Source organism: Lipotes vexillifer, unplaced genomic scaffold, assembly GCF_000442215.2.
Source record: "Lipotes vexillifer unplaced genomic scaffold, Lipotes_vexillifer_v1.1 scaffold1114, whole genome shotgun sequence".
In the NCBI taxonomy this organism is placed as follows: domain Eukaryota; kingdom Metazoa; phylum Chordata; class Mammalia; order Artiodactyla; family Lipotidae; genus Lipotes; species Lipotes vexillifer.
In genome coordinates, this window is record NW_006779031.1 from 1,005,800 (window position 1) to 1,019,383 (window position 13,584).

Consider the following 13,584-nt stretch of genomic DNA (forward strand, 5'->3'; position numbering starts at 1 on the left):
CCCCCCCCCCCCCCACTGCCTTAGAAGGACCCCCATCTTCCACCTTTCCTCACCAGGCTACTTTTCCTTGAGGCTGACCTCAACCAGGTATAACCTGAATTACATCAGTTGATGCTGTTGTGTGAAATGCTAGTTGATTGAGCCCTTTCTGGAGTATTTGTGTGTGGAAAGAGATGCCTGTAAACTAAAAGTGTCCAAGTGTTTGATTGCTTGGCTGGGGAGTGTGAGGACTCTTGTTAAGCAGGAGAGTGACTTATTCTGTATCCTCAGTGCATTGGGAATTTTTTGAAGGGTTTTTCAAAGCTAGGGGGTGACTTGATCTTACTTTTTAAGAAAAGACAACTCTGGAGAGTGAGCACAGTAGAGGCATGAGCAAAAGTAGAATGAGGGAAACCTGTTAGTTGGCTACTGCCGTAGTATAAGCAAATGATGATAAGAGCTTATATTAGAATGATAGTAGAAGAGATAATAACAGTAAAAATAGTTGTTAACATTTATATGTTACATAAATATGCCAGGCACTCCCTTTTACATTCTATTAACTCATTTAATCCTTACTTTACAGCAGTCCTATGAAATAGGTACTTTTGTTATCTCCTCTTTACAAATGATGAAACTGAGGCATAGGGTGGTTAAGAAACTTGTCCACAACTAGTAAGTGGGAAAGCTGGGATTTGAATTGAAGCAAGTCTGGGTATGGCATCCATGCTTGTAAGCACAACTTTGTCTCTCCTGTCTCGTGATCAAAATAAATGTATGTATTCAGGATGTTTTTCGGAGGTAAAGTGTGGACTTACTGATGTATTCCATGTAAGGAGGGAGAAAAAGAGCAAAATAGAATAAAGATAGCCTCCTTGATTTTGGCCTGAGCAACTAGGTGCATTAAATAGTGCTATTAAACAAAATGCTGGTGCTAGGGGCTTCCCTGGTGGCGCAGTGGTTAAGAATCCGCCTGCCAATGCAGGGGACATGGGTTCGAGCCCTGGTCCAGGAAGATCCCACATGCCGCAGAGCTACTAAGCCCGTGTGCCACAACTACTGAGCCTGAGCTCTAGAGCCCGCATGCCACAACTACTGAAGCCTGTGCACCTAGAGCCCGTGCTCCGCAACAAGAGAAGCCACCACAATGAGAAGCCTGCGCGCCACAAGAAAAAGCAGCCCGCACTCGACGCAACTAAAGAAAGCCCACGTGCAGCAATGAAGACCCAACACAGCCCAAACTTAATTAATTTTTTAAAAATGCTGGTGCTATTAAATAAGCTGGAGAAGAATAGGTTTGGGGGAAAAGGTGGGGATGAAGGGAAATCAGGAATTCAGCTTGGGACATGTTAATTTTTTTTTTAATATTTATTTGTCTGCGCTGGGTCTTAATTGCGGCACGTGGGATCTTCGTTGCCATGTGCGGGATCTTTGTTGTGGCATGCGGGATCTAGTTCCCTGACCAGGGATCGATCCTGGCCCCCCTGCATTGCGAGCACAGAGTCTTAACCACTGGACCACCAGGGAAGTCCCAGGCCATGTTAATTTTGAGATTCCTATTAGACAGCCAGATGGAATTGTCAAGCCTGGAGCTCAGAGATGTTTTAGGTGGATATAGAAATTTGGATGGAATCACATAAAACATAGAGAAGAGAAACAGGCCTTGAGGAATTCCAGTGGAAAAACACAGGTATTTGTAAGGGAAAGATTATGGGTTTTGGCATTAGAAATATTGGAAGAGTTTCTTCGGGTTTACTGATTATTTCCTTTGTATCCGGTATGCTTATAAGCCCATTGAAGGAAATCCTTACCTCTGATATCATGTTTTTCATTTCTAACTTTTCCAATTGCCTTTTTTTGGGAGTTTCCATATTTATGCCCAAATTCCTCATCTGCATGTGTATGTTGTCTACCTTTTCCAGTAAATAGTTTAATATCTTAATCATAGCTATTTTTCTATCCCTGTTTCATAATTCCAAAATCTGAGTATTTCTTTTTTTAAATTTATTTTATTTATTGATTTTTGGCTGTGTTGGGTCTTTGTTGCTGCGCGCAGGCTTTCTCTAGTTGCGGCGAACAGGGTCTACTATTTGTTGCGGTGCGCGGGCTTCTCATTGTGGTGGCTTCTCTTGTTTTGGAGCACAGGCTCTAGGCACGCAGGCTTCAGTAGTTGTGGCACGTGGGCTAAATAGTTGTGGCTCATGGGCTCTAGAGTGCAGGCTCAGTAGTTGTGGCACACGGGATTAGTTGCTCTGCGGCATGTGGGATCTTCTCAGACCGGGGCTCGAACCCGTGTCCCCTGCATTGGCAGGCGGATTCTTAACCACTGCGCCACCAGGGAAGCCCCAGAATCTGAGTATTTCTGAGGCTGGTCCTATTGACACCTTTATCTTTTGATAATAGGTCATTTTTTTCTTGGTTTTGTGCATCTCATTTTTTTTTTTTTTATTGAATTTTGGGCAGTGCATGTAAAAGAAGGCTGGAGACCTAGGCAGGTAACCTGTATTTGTGGTCTGTAGTGGGCACACCTATTCTGTCAGCCAGCCCATCAGTGTTGGGGGTTGAGTCAGTCTGGTAAGGAGTTGGCTGGCTTTGGATTTTGCTCTAGCTGTTGATGCTTTCAGTACACCACTGGACTTTAAATGCCTGCAGTGCTGGGCTGCCACAGGGGTTTTCTCAGTGTCCCTGTTCCATTCTCTGCTTTCAGCAGGGCCTACATTCCTGAGACACAGTGAATGCCTCTCTCTATGCCCTTTCTCCTCCCCCAGTGGTAGATTGCTCTTTCTTGGGGTTCCTGGTGGGAACAGACTGGTTTCTTGTTTCTCCTACTCCATCTCAGTATTAGGCAGGTTTTAGGCACCTTTGCCTCAGCGTGGAACTTTCTCAGTACTCTCCTTTTTATCAGTGCTAGGTCCTCAATATGAGGGGGTTTCCTGTCCCATCCCCAGCAGCAGATGGCTTTGCTTCTATCTCCCCACTAGCAGTAGTTACATTACCGTGAATTGAGACTGTGCCCGGGAGGGTTTCTTGCCTTTCTCTTAGGCACAGATGGCTTTTACCTCATATGAGAGAAGGGTCCACAGTTGTAGCATATTTTATGTCTGTTCCTCCACAGCAGTCATTCACAACCTGTATGCCTGTACCAGTGAGGAAGGCTGTTTTAGGCCTCCTGTCCTCATGCTATCTCATGAGCACTCAGTGGATGCCTATAGAGAAGAACTGATATGTGCTTATGGTCTCCTCTTTTCTCTCAGGCTTGCAGAGGTTTGAAACTGTCACGTTGGCCCCTACCAAGCCTTTTACAGTTGGTTAAAAATCTAGTTATTTTCTTCCTAGGCACTTTTATGGCAGTCGTCTCTTCCTCCTGTGCTTCGTCAATTGTGAAACAGTTTATTTCTCCTCTCTCTCCTCAGAGGGACTTTTCACCCTTGAAATTCAGTTCATTTGGTTGCCCTGCAACCTCAGCTCTCTGATGAACTCCAAAAATATATGATTCTGTTGATTATCTGGCTTTTCCTAATATTTATGACAAGAGATAGTGATGTTCTCTTGTGGCTTTGTACATGCTAAGTGGAAACAACTCTAGAGTTGATTGTCTAACTGGACCATGTTGTTCCCTTTCTTTAAAAGTCCTTTCCCAGTCTCCCCTTGCCTTCAGGGTGAGGCCTAAACCCCTGACCCTGACCTGTCAGGACTTTTGTGATCTGGCCCTGTCCATCTTACCAGCCTTAACTTGCACTCCAGGTGCAGGGATCTTTTCATATCTGAGCGAATCATTATCAATGTTGCAGAAGAAATTCTGTTTGTGGTTTTTATTTATCAGTGCCTGAGAATCATGTTCCGTTCTTCTAAGATGCTTTAGGATTTTGTTTGTTATTTTTCTTCTGTGTATTTAAGCATAGATTGTGGCTTTGTGTAAGCAACAAAAGTGTTTGTGTATGTGAGGAAGGAAAGATCCAAGAAAATAAAATATTATTTACAAATTAGTTACATTATTGATGCTGTTGCTCTTGGCTACTGATTAAGATTGGCAAAGAAAATAAAATTATTCCTGAATAGACCTTGAAATCCTCATCTTCATCTACCAAATTGTGTGTAGCAATTGGAAGGCAGGTGTGTCATTTGTTAGTTCAGCATTTCACAACCAGTGTGCCAGAGTTGGTGAGCCAGATATTGTGACTGACTCTCTCCTAAAGTGAGTTGTCTTCTGTCACCAGCAGCCTCCTCCCTTTATCTGGAAGTGCTGTACAAAAGGGTTACTTATCGTTTTCTGTGTGTGCCACGACATGAAAAATGTTGGAATGCACTGGGCTGGATAATTTCTTACATCCTTCTAAAAAAATTTTATGACTATTCATAAGTTGGAAGTAAAGCAGTTGTAGGGTATTAGTAATAATTATAATTAGCAACTACCAGAGGGTGAATATATGCCAGGCAGTTTACGAAACACTTTACCTGTATCCTCATTTCATACTCCAGCCAATCCTATGAGGTAGTTGCAATCATCAAAGACACTTAACCTAAGGTCATATAGTTAAGTGGCAGAGCTGGGACATAAAGTCAAGTAGTGAAGATCTGTGTTTTAATCCTCATGATTTATTTCCTACATTATTAAGTTATACGCTAGAATTGGTTCGTGGTTTCTTCTCTCATGTTTTTCCTCTACTTGAGCTTTGGGTACTTGCTCATAGCAGATGAATTGTTGGAAAATGACCTATTTGAAAAAAGTTTTTTCAAATGTTATGGGTAACATAAACACCTCTCTAAGTGAGATTTTCTGAGCACTGAAGAGAGAGCTATGACCCCAAAATAATAGCTGTTATCACTTGGAAGGCAAAGCATTTTGAAATATTTATCTATGATGCAGAGTGGGAATGTGGCTGACCAGTGTTCATGAAGTGCTCAAGTTAAGATGTGTAGATTTTCTTGATTCATTCATGAAATGATAATGGCCATTCTCTTATCAAACACCAATGCCAGAAACAACAGAGAGCAAAAGGGTCCCTGGGTGCTGAAATCATTTGTTAGAGATTAAAGTTCAATACTAAGGTAATCTAAAAGCATCCTAAGTCATTGTAACCTTAAAGAGGATTCTGAATGTTGAGTGATTTCATTCTTTCATCACCTTTCACATGGTATAGGATGCTGAGACAGTCTAAGCCCTAGAGGAGGAGAGGTGTTTTGCTACTGTTTTGACTTTAGTTTGAGGTATAATGAATGCTTTGTTTGGAATTAAGAATATTTATATTTATTTTGCTGTCTATGCTAGGTCGGTGATGTAGTAGAAGTACAGGCAGATGAAACCTTTCCCTGTGATCTTATTCTTCTATCATCCTGCACAATTGATGGAACCTGTTATGTTACTACTGCAAGTCTTGATGGGGAATCCAATTGCAAGGTAATGGAGATTAAACCTTTCCTAAACATTTTGAGCTCAGGATAGTTAATCATACAATACTCTATCCCACTGCCCCCTAATCTTTTATCTTATTTTTTCCTGTTTGTGTAAGTGTTGTATTTGAAGACAGCTTTTATATAACTATCTTTGAACTTATAAGCAAATACTCAACTTTGGGGGAAAGGGTGGTGTTGGGTGAGGAAATCCACACCCCAAATAAAAGCCACCACATTTTTGATAGCACTGTTTGCATTTCATATTGACACTGACCCATTCAGTGTTTTATTTAGGCTTTTAAAAATGAAAGTAGTCTTAGGCTGAAACTATATAACTATGAAAATAACTTCACCCTAAGGTACTCTAACCTTACAGTTGTTTGATCTGTTTTTATTTTTAAAGTGATGACTATCTTCTTGAAAAAAATGTTTATTCCTGGCATATAGAAAATCTAACCTGGAATGGTTTGATTACTTTTTAAAAATACCTTAGGGGGTAGTTTGACAAATATTTGCTTTATTTCAACTAGGAAGAATTATAAATGTGTTAGAGTAAATTTGTTCAAACTGGGGGATAAGTTACATCCCTGGTACTTTCCGGCACTGTCAGTTCTTGGCTATCATCCAGAGCTCCACAGAGCATGAACATATATCCTCTATATGCTGCCTTTAAGGAAGAATACTAATGTGCTCACCTCTGTGTGTATCCTTGGGGGCTTTCCTCTGCTTGTTTATTCCATCTGGAGTTGAGGACCAGGACTCAGTATGTGGGAAAGGAACTTAAATGCCTGTTAGATAACTAATTTTTTTCTTCAGGGGCATGGTGATGAACTAGTCCCATTCAAACTACTAAAAAACAAAGTTGTATTTGAGGGAATGTCAAGATAAAAATCGAGAAATCTACCTAAAGATTTCCCAATAGGGAAAAAGTTGTTTAGAGGCAGAAAACTTTCAAGTGGTTTCATTTTCCAATTAAGTTGATCTGATAAATCAGCTAAAAGTACATAGGTTTTCCAAGTCAGGAGATAGTTTCAAATGTAGCTGAGGCAGATCCATAATACTCTCCAAAGACTGTGCACAACAGCCTTCCCTTCAGCATAAGTGGTGCAGTCTTTGAATCTGCGTCAGCCCTTCTTTGATGATTTATAAATGGGTTCATTGGAGCCTGCCTTGAGTTCTGGGTCAATCAAGTAAGTACATAATATACATTAGTAGAATATTCTAACTGTCTGACTAAGGCAAGACACACCATCTCCCAGCTCCTTACATAAATTGTAGCCACTCGAAGCATTTTCAAGATCATTAATTTTGCTGTTTGCATAATGGAAACTACTGATGAATTTTTTCTTTCTGTTAGCAAAAATGTTAGCATTCTTATGACCAAAAGGGTTATGTTCAATTCTTATGTGTATGTTAACATCACCATACACTATGGTGAGCAAAATAATAGGTCTCAGTTCTATAAATAGGAGGAAAAAAATGCATTAAATTTTTCATGGGGTTTTCAGTTAATTATATGCATGCTGCAAATGGAATTCTCTCTGCTGTCAGTATCAAGAAAAGTTTTTAGTTTTCTCATTATCTTTGAAATCCCCTTGTAGCAGAGTTACCTTTCTAATTATTTGTAATATATTTTAAGAATAATACCATCAAGTTTATTTAGTTGGAAATGTGCATCAATATTTGTATCATTCTGCCAAAGCCTCTTACTAAAAACATACAGTGTTCATGAAATCAAGTGGGTATACGATTACACTTTTTTTTGCGGGGGGGGCTGTTTTTGCTTTTTCTTCTGCTTACATCTAGACACATTATGCAGTACGTGACACCATTGAACTGTGTACAGCTGAATCCATTGATACCCTCAGAGCAGCAATTGAATGTGAACAGCCTCAACCTGACCTCTACAAGTAAGAATTACCTGGTTTCATTTTACTGCTGTCTGATGGCTTTGCTTCTCTTTGCCACCAGTATTGCAAAGAAACACCCACCATTTACCAGCCTCCTTGCATTTGTGTTTTTATGAGCTGTTCCTTCCTTCTGGCAGGCAAATGAATCAAATCAGTCTTGTTCACTACCAGCCTAAGATAAATCATTGTGGGCCCAGGCATCTTACTTGTGGTTTTTCTTTTATTATTGTTATTTGTAGACATGGCCGTCCATCACATTTTAAGATTATGTAATCCCGTAAGGCCGATCTATCAAACTCATGCATTAGCCAGAGTTAATTAAAACAAAAATAAACCACTTTATGTGTCATCCAACATTAAAGAGAGAAGGAGATATGGAGCCATGCAATTAGTAGGCACTTTGCCCTTTTTTATGAGGATCATGATGAACTGAGTATTGTATATAGGCTGTTTCTTGTCCAAAGTGAACAGTTAAGTTGAGGGAGCAGTGAAATGGTGTGATTTCCTCTATTTTGCTATAGTTAGGCTTTCTGGAGTAGATTTACTCATTCACAGTCATTGTGGGTTGTCAAAAAGTTTGGCATTTGATTTTTAAGACTGGTTATTTTGGTTGATTAGAGCATGGTGTTAATGAGGATAGAATAATAGGTTTTATCCCCAAGTGGGCCAATTAATTATATTCTATTCCACCTTTACAGATGGCATCCATCACTCATGCCAGCCATCTGGTTAATGAATGCTGTTTGGTCATAATAGGGGACCAAATGGCGGGATGTGGCTTACAACAGTTCCCAGTAGTGGAAAAACAAAGTATTCATCCTACTACATGAATAATACCCTCCCTCCTTCCCATCATTCCTTCTTTCCTTTTTCCCTTCTTCTTCTGTATCTACCTTGATAGTAGGAACTTAGAATCACAAAGCAAAATAGCTGTTCCCTGCCTTTAGGGAACTCACAGTTTGCAAAGGGGGTAAAACAGTAAAGCTAGGCTTACAGTACAGTGAGATAATAAAGGTGAGTAAAAGGCCCATAGAATCACAGTAAAGGGAGTGACTGATTTTGCCTGAGTTAGACAATAATATACATCCTTGCATATTTATAGGGTAACTCCTAAATTTCAGTTACCTTAAATATGAAGGAGATTTTTAGTGAGGGAAGGTTATTCCTAATTTCTCTAGACTAGATTGAGTATCCTTGGTATGTGACTTCAGAATACCTTGTACTTCCACCACCCTAGCGGTCATCACTTACATTGTAATTGCCTGATTGTCTGTTTTAGGGCAAGGAACACATTTTTCTTGCTTATTAGCAAGCATAGTAATGGTGCAACTAATACATGATGAATGAATGAGCAAGCCTTCATACTTTGTGTGTTTAGTAATAATCAATTTTTCTGAAAAAATTCTAATGTAAGTTATAAAATACTCATAACATTCTTGTTAAGGAGGATTTAGAGCTTTTTACCCTATTCTTCAGAAATGTAGATTACCATATGCATAGCCATATATCTGATCACTTGGTCAGATCAAGCTCAGTATTCAGATCAGCTGCAAGACAGTTTGGAAATTTCCAAGATGGTAATCAAGTGTTCCCTAATGCAGGTGGTTCTCAAACGGTGCTCCCAGGCCAGCAGCATCAGCATCGCCTGGGAACTTGTTGGAAATACAGATTCACATTCTTACCTGAACCATAAGCTTGGGGATGGGGCCCAGATATCTGTGGTTTAAGAAGCCCACCAGTAATTCTGATGCATGCTCAAGTGAAAGAACTACTGAACTAATGGTTTTAAAAGTTGTTTTAGCACCAGAATCCTTTCTTCACATGAATGTGAAATAGAAACCAATTATTTATATGGAGTATAGATGAGAGGGGTAATGTGTGCATGCATGGCGCCAAGTAGATCTTTTTTTTTTTTTTCCAAATAATATAGGTATTATATTTGTTCAAAATTGCATCTCACCTGAGAGTCCTGAAAAACAATAGATTACACAAAATTAATATTTATTATTGTTATTATTATTGCTGCACATAAAAGAATACTAGGGGTAGGAACTTCACTATTGATATGAGTTTTCCTGACATCATCAGAGAATGAGGCTTCTTCTAGTTTTTGCTCCATCTTCCTTAGTATGTGATTGTTGTTAATGTTTTCAAGATAACTAATGGGCAGGAAGGATCAGGACAAAGGGAAAGAAAAAAAAAATCATGCCAAGTAGATCTTGAAAGTCAGTTTAGAATCTTTGTTCACATTCTTATTATCCATAATATTTTTAAAATGTTACATACCATATTGGTTCAACTTAACTTTTTTTAAAAAGAAAGACAATAGGCGTTCGTAGTTCATTGTCTTATCTCTTCTTGCATTTTTTGTATTTTGATTCATTCCCATATTTGGGGTAAATAGATTTTATCTAGATATAGAAGACACGTGTGCTATTATGTTCTTTTTGCAGGTTTGTTGGCCGAATCAGTATCTATAGTAATAGTCTTGAAGCTGTTGCCAGGTTAGTTTATAATTCCTTTAATCTGTCCTTTTGGGGGGGAGCAATGTTTCTCTTTTAAGCCCATTAAAATAGTTGAATACTTTCCTCTATAGAAAGGGATGTAAAGGTGAATAACCCTGGAGTAACTAGCCACTAATGGGTCTTAAGTAGCTGACCTTGTGATTGGTAGCAGCTCAGAGTGTGTGTGTCCTGGGAGGGGGGTGGTGTTGGAAGTGATGCTGAGGGTTTCTAAAATTGTAGAGCTCCAGACACTTTGACCAATAATCCCAAATATGTTCTAAGTACTGTATTTATTGTCCTTGGCTGTGCAGTGCCTGACAATGTTGGAAGTATATCTGGAGAACAGTGTGTTAAGGGAGAGTAATTTAGGGACTAGGCAGGAGATAAAATGCTGGGAGAATTAGCTGGACTTAAGTAAAATGAAAGGTTTAATCATTTATAATGTAATAATTCATGGAAGAAGGGGTGTTTTCTTCCCTCTTCTATCATCCAGTTAATTATCTCAACTTTTCCACTTGGCCTTTATAGCCAATACTCAAAAGGAAGTTAAAGAAACACCGGGTGCCCAATGATCCCCCAAAAGGCGTGTTACTCTCTATAAAAATGGCAGTGTGTCTTTCCCACCTTGACATTTGCTTTCCCAGCCTTTTACTGTCACCTTTTCTTTCTGTTTCTTGATGTCTGGTGTTCTGTCCCGTTCTTGTCTTGCTGTCTGTGACTCATAATCCTTTTATCTTTATGCATCTCTTTACCTCTGTGTGTTGCTGGCTACTCCTGTGCTGTGTGTGCTTCCATCTGTGCTGTACCCTCAGGTAACTTCAGAGGGAAATATCTTTCAGCTGGTCCTGTGTTAGTAAGCATATGATATAAGTAAACAGATACATTCTGAACCTTTTGGAGATAGATGTATGTTAGGGCAAAATATGTCGCCAAAGTTGATGGTGCTATTTGTTGGGCTGTTTGGATAAGTTGTGTTCATTTTTTGTCTAGGTCTTTGGGACCTGAAAATCTCTTGTTGAAAGGAGCTACACTAAAAAATACCAAGAAGATATATGGTGAACGTTTTTTAAGATATACTTACTAGAAATATGTCTTTTAAAGCCTGTGCCTAAATAGTGCAGTTAAAAATTAACATGGCATTTAATTCCATTTAATCTAAGCCTATTTTTAGGTGTTGGGAATTTATAAGATGGTAAACTAACTTGAAAACTATGACAAACTATGTAGAATTAAAATTATACTATAAATGATATATCAACTGGTGAATAGAAGAGAGTTTAGAATTCCTACTTTTATAGAGTGAAAAAATTGGTAGATCCAACTGGGTGGGGAGTTGGGTTGGCAATCTCATTTGAAACCTAATTTTCATCATATTGTTATTCCTTAGGAGTTGCTGTTTACACTGGAATGGAAACCAAAATGGCATTGAACTACCAAGGGAAATCTCAGAAACGTTCTGCTGTTGAAAAGTTAGTGTACAACCACAATTTCTTTAGTTGTTATTGAACCGAAATTGTTACTTCTCAGTAATTCTACATAACAACCATAAGCAAAAACAACATAAATTGTAATAGTGCTACCATTTTGAGTACTTTTTGTGTTCCAGAAACTGCTCAGTGATTTGTATGTCTGATTTGGTTTAATCCTCTGAGCAACTCAGAGTAATTCCTGTTAGCCTGTCCATTTTATAGCTAGAGAAATAGTCGTAGAGATGATAAGTGATTTACCTACGCTCACTTAGCTATTCAAGGGCAGGATTTAGTTGAAATTTATTCTCTTTTGCTGCTGGATAATGGTTTGGCGTCCTCTTGTTGCTATATGTAAGGAGGTTGTACGACACAGATAATAGTCTCCTGGCAGATATTGAAGTGGTACATGACATACACCTTCAAGCCAGTCACCACTGGCACAGACCTCACTCTCCTGTTGGCATGGATATCCAGTATATCAGTGATACCCTCTCCATAGCTCTACTTTCAGACTAAAAGAATCCACACTAAGCTTGCAGATTTCACATTTGCTCCTCTACCCTCTATCCCAAACCTTTAGGATTCAGGGAAATGGAAACAATCTACTCCTTCTATAAGGATGGAGTAGGTAGTGTGTGTGTGTGTGTGTGTGTGTGTGTGTGTGTGTGTGTGTGTGTGTGTGTGTGTGTTTTCTGTCACTTTATAGGATCCTTACTACAGGTGTGTTGAGCCATTGCACTTTGGGTTGGGGCTAGGGCTGGCTTTTCCATTTTACCACTCAAGAATAATGCGTTAGCAGTGATAACAGGTTCATCCATACAGGTCTGTGCTATGGTTACACATCGTACACAGGAGAAGCTTTAGAAAACTGAACAGTTTAGTTTATACCTGGTTGATATCTTAAGTAATTAAATGGTTTTTAAATCCATAGTATCTTATTTTTCAGATCCATTAATGCCTTCCTGATTGTGTATTTATTTATCTTACTGACCAAAGCTGCAGTATGCACTACTCTAAAGTATGTTTGGCAAAGTACTCCATATAACGATGAACCTTGGTATAACCAAAAGACCCAGAAAGAGCGGGAGACTTTGAAGGTAATTTGTTTTATGCTGTAAATTTTAACCCTAGCACATTGTAACAGAGACACCCTTTATTGAAATGCTGCTCAGATAATGATACCTTTGGTATTTGGGTTTTCTCTTGGTTGTATGGTAGCCCCAAGCCATTAAATGTTTAAGAAATGTTAGAATTTTTTGTTTTAACCCTAGGCATCTATCCTTGCTTTTAACTGTTCGGTTAAGAGTTTTAAGCAATTGGGCAAGAAGGTCTGACATGTTAATATATTATGAGCTTGTGATATGTCATGATAGGAACATAATGGGTGCCTACATTCATATTGGGGGGTGGGAGGAGCAGAGAACTTAAGGAAGTGAAAAGTGTTAAGTCAAGGTACATTCACTGAAGAATAGTGACAAAATTCAGGGTGTTGTAAATGTTGTTTTCATGTACTGTGAAAATGTTTACCAATGATACAGTGTCGTTGGGAAGAGCAGTGCTTTCAGCATTGAAATTAAAAGATACAAAGTTTATATTACACTTGCTTGATGGAACTGTGCATATAATCAGCATGAACTATTTCTTTTGTTTAGGTTTTGAAAATGTTTACCGACTTCCTGTCGTTTATGGTTCTGTTCAACTTTATCATTCCTGTCTCCATGTATGTCACAGTAGAAATGCAAAAATTCTTGGGCTCCTTCTTCATTTCATGGGATAAGGACTTTTATGATGAAGAAATCAATGAAGGAGCTCTAGTTAACACATCAGACCTTAATGAAGAACTTGGTCAGGTTAGAACTTATTTTTACTTAAAATAAGTTAACATAGTGAACTTATTTCTTGTAGTCTGGATTACCAATGTATGTGACCATTTCACATTTGGAAATGTGATTCAACGAAAATTCCTTTATGCAGGCATGTAACGAAGGCAAGCGATGTTTTCATAACTGTAACGTCAATTATTTTGCTGGCATTTTGAAATCAGTGTTTTGAAAGAACACCAATTTATGTATTAAATTTGAATGTTATGGAAATTTTCTTTAAAACTCACCTGGGGCTTCCCTGGTGGCGCAGTGCTTGAGAGTCCGCCTGCCGATGCAGGAGACGTGGGTTCGTGCCCCGTTTCGGGAGGATCCCACATGCCGCGGAGCGGCTGGGCCCGTGAGCCGTGGCCGCTGAGCCTGCGCGTCCGGAGCCTGTGCACCGCAAATGGGAGAGGCCACAACAGTGAGAGGCCCGCATAACGCAAGAAAAAAAAAAAAAAAAAAC

At 39.2% G+C, this 13,584-nt stretch overlaps 1 protein-coding gene and 1 non-coding gene across 3 annotated transcripts in view; one reads left to right on the forward strand and one right to left on the reverse strand.

Moving 5' to 3' along the window:
• Nucleotides 1-13,584, forward strand: part of ATP11C (ATPase phospholipid transporting 11C (ATP11C blood group)) — a 100,764-nt gene that overhangs the window by 23,306 nt on the left and 63,874 nt on the right. For both annotated transcript variants that reach the window (XM_007452066.1, XM_007452065.1), the window contains exons 6-12: nucleotides 5,249-5,377; nucleotides 7,180-7,283; nucleotides 9,737-9,787; nucleotides 10,778-10,842; nucleotides 11,175-11,256; nucleotides 12,203-12,353; nucleotides 12,909-13,106. In XM_007452066.1, the coding sequence (XP_007452128.1) occupies nucleotides 5,249-5,377; nucleotides 7,180-7,283; nucleotides 9,737-9,787; nucleotides 10,778-10,842; nucleotides 11,175-11,256; nucleotides 12,203-12,353; nucleotides 12,909-13,106 (780 nt within the window). The remainder of the gene's footprint in view (nucleotides 1-5,248; nucleotides 5,378-7,179; nucleotides 7,284-9,736; nucleotides 9,788-10,777; nucleotides 10,843-11,174; nucleotides 11,257-12,202; nucleotides 12,354-12,908; nucleotides 13,107-13,584) is intronic.
• TRNAA-CGC (transfer RNA alanine (anticodon CGC)) lies at nucleotides 1,434-1,506 on the reverse strand. The gene has a single exon. It is a non-coding gene; the product is annotated as a tRNA-Ala (tRNA).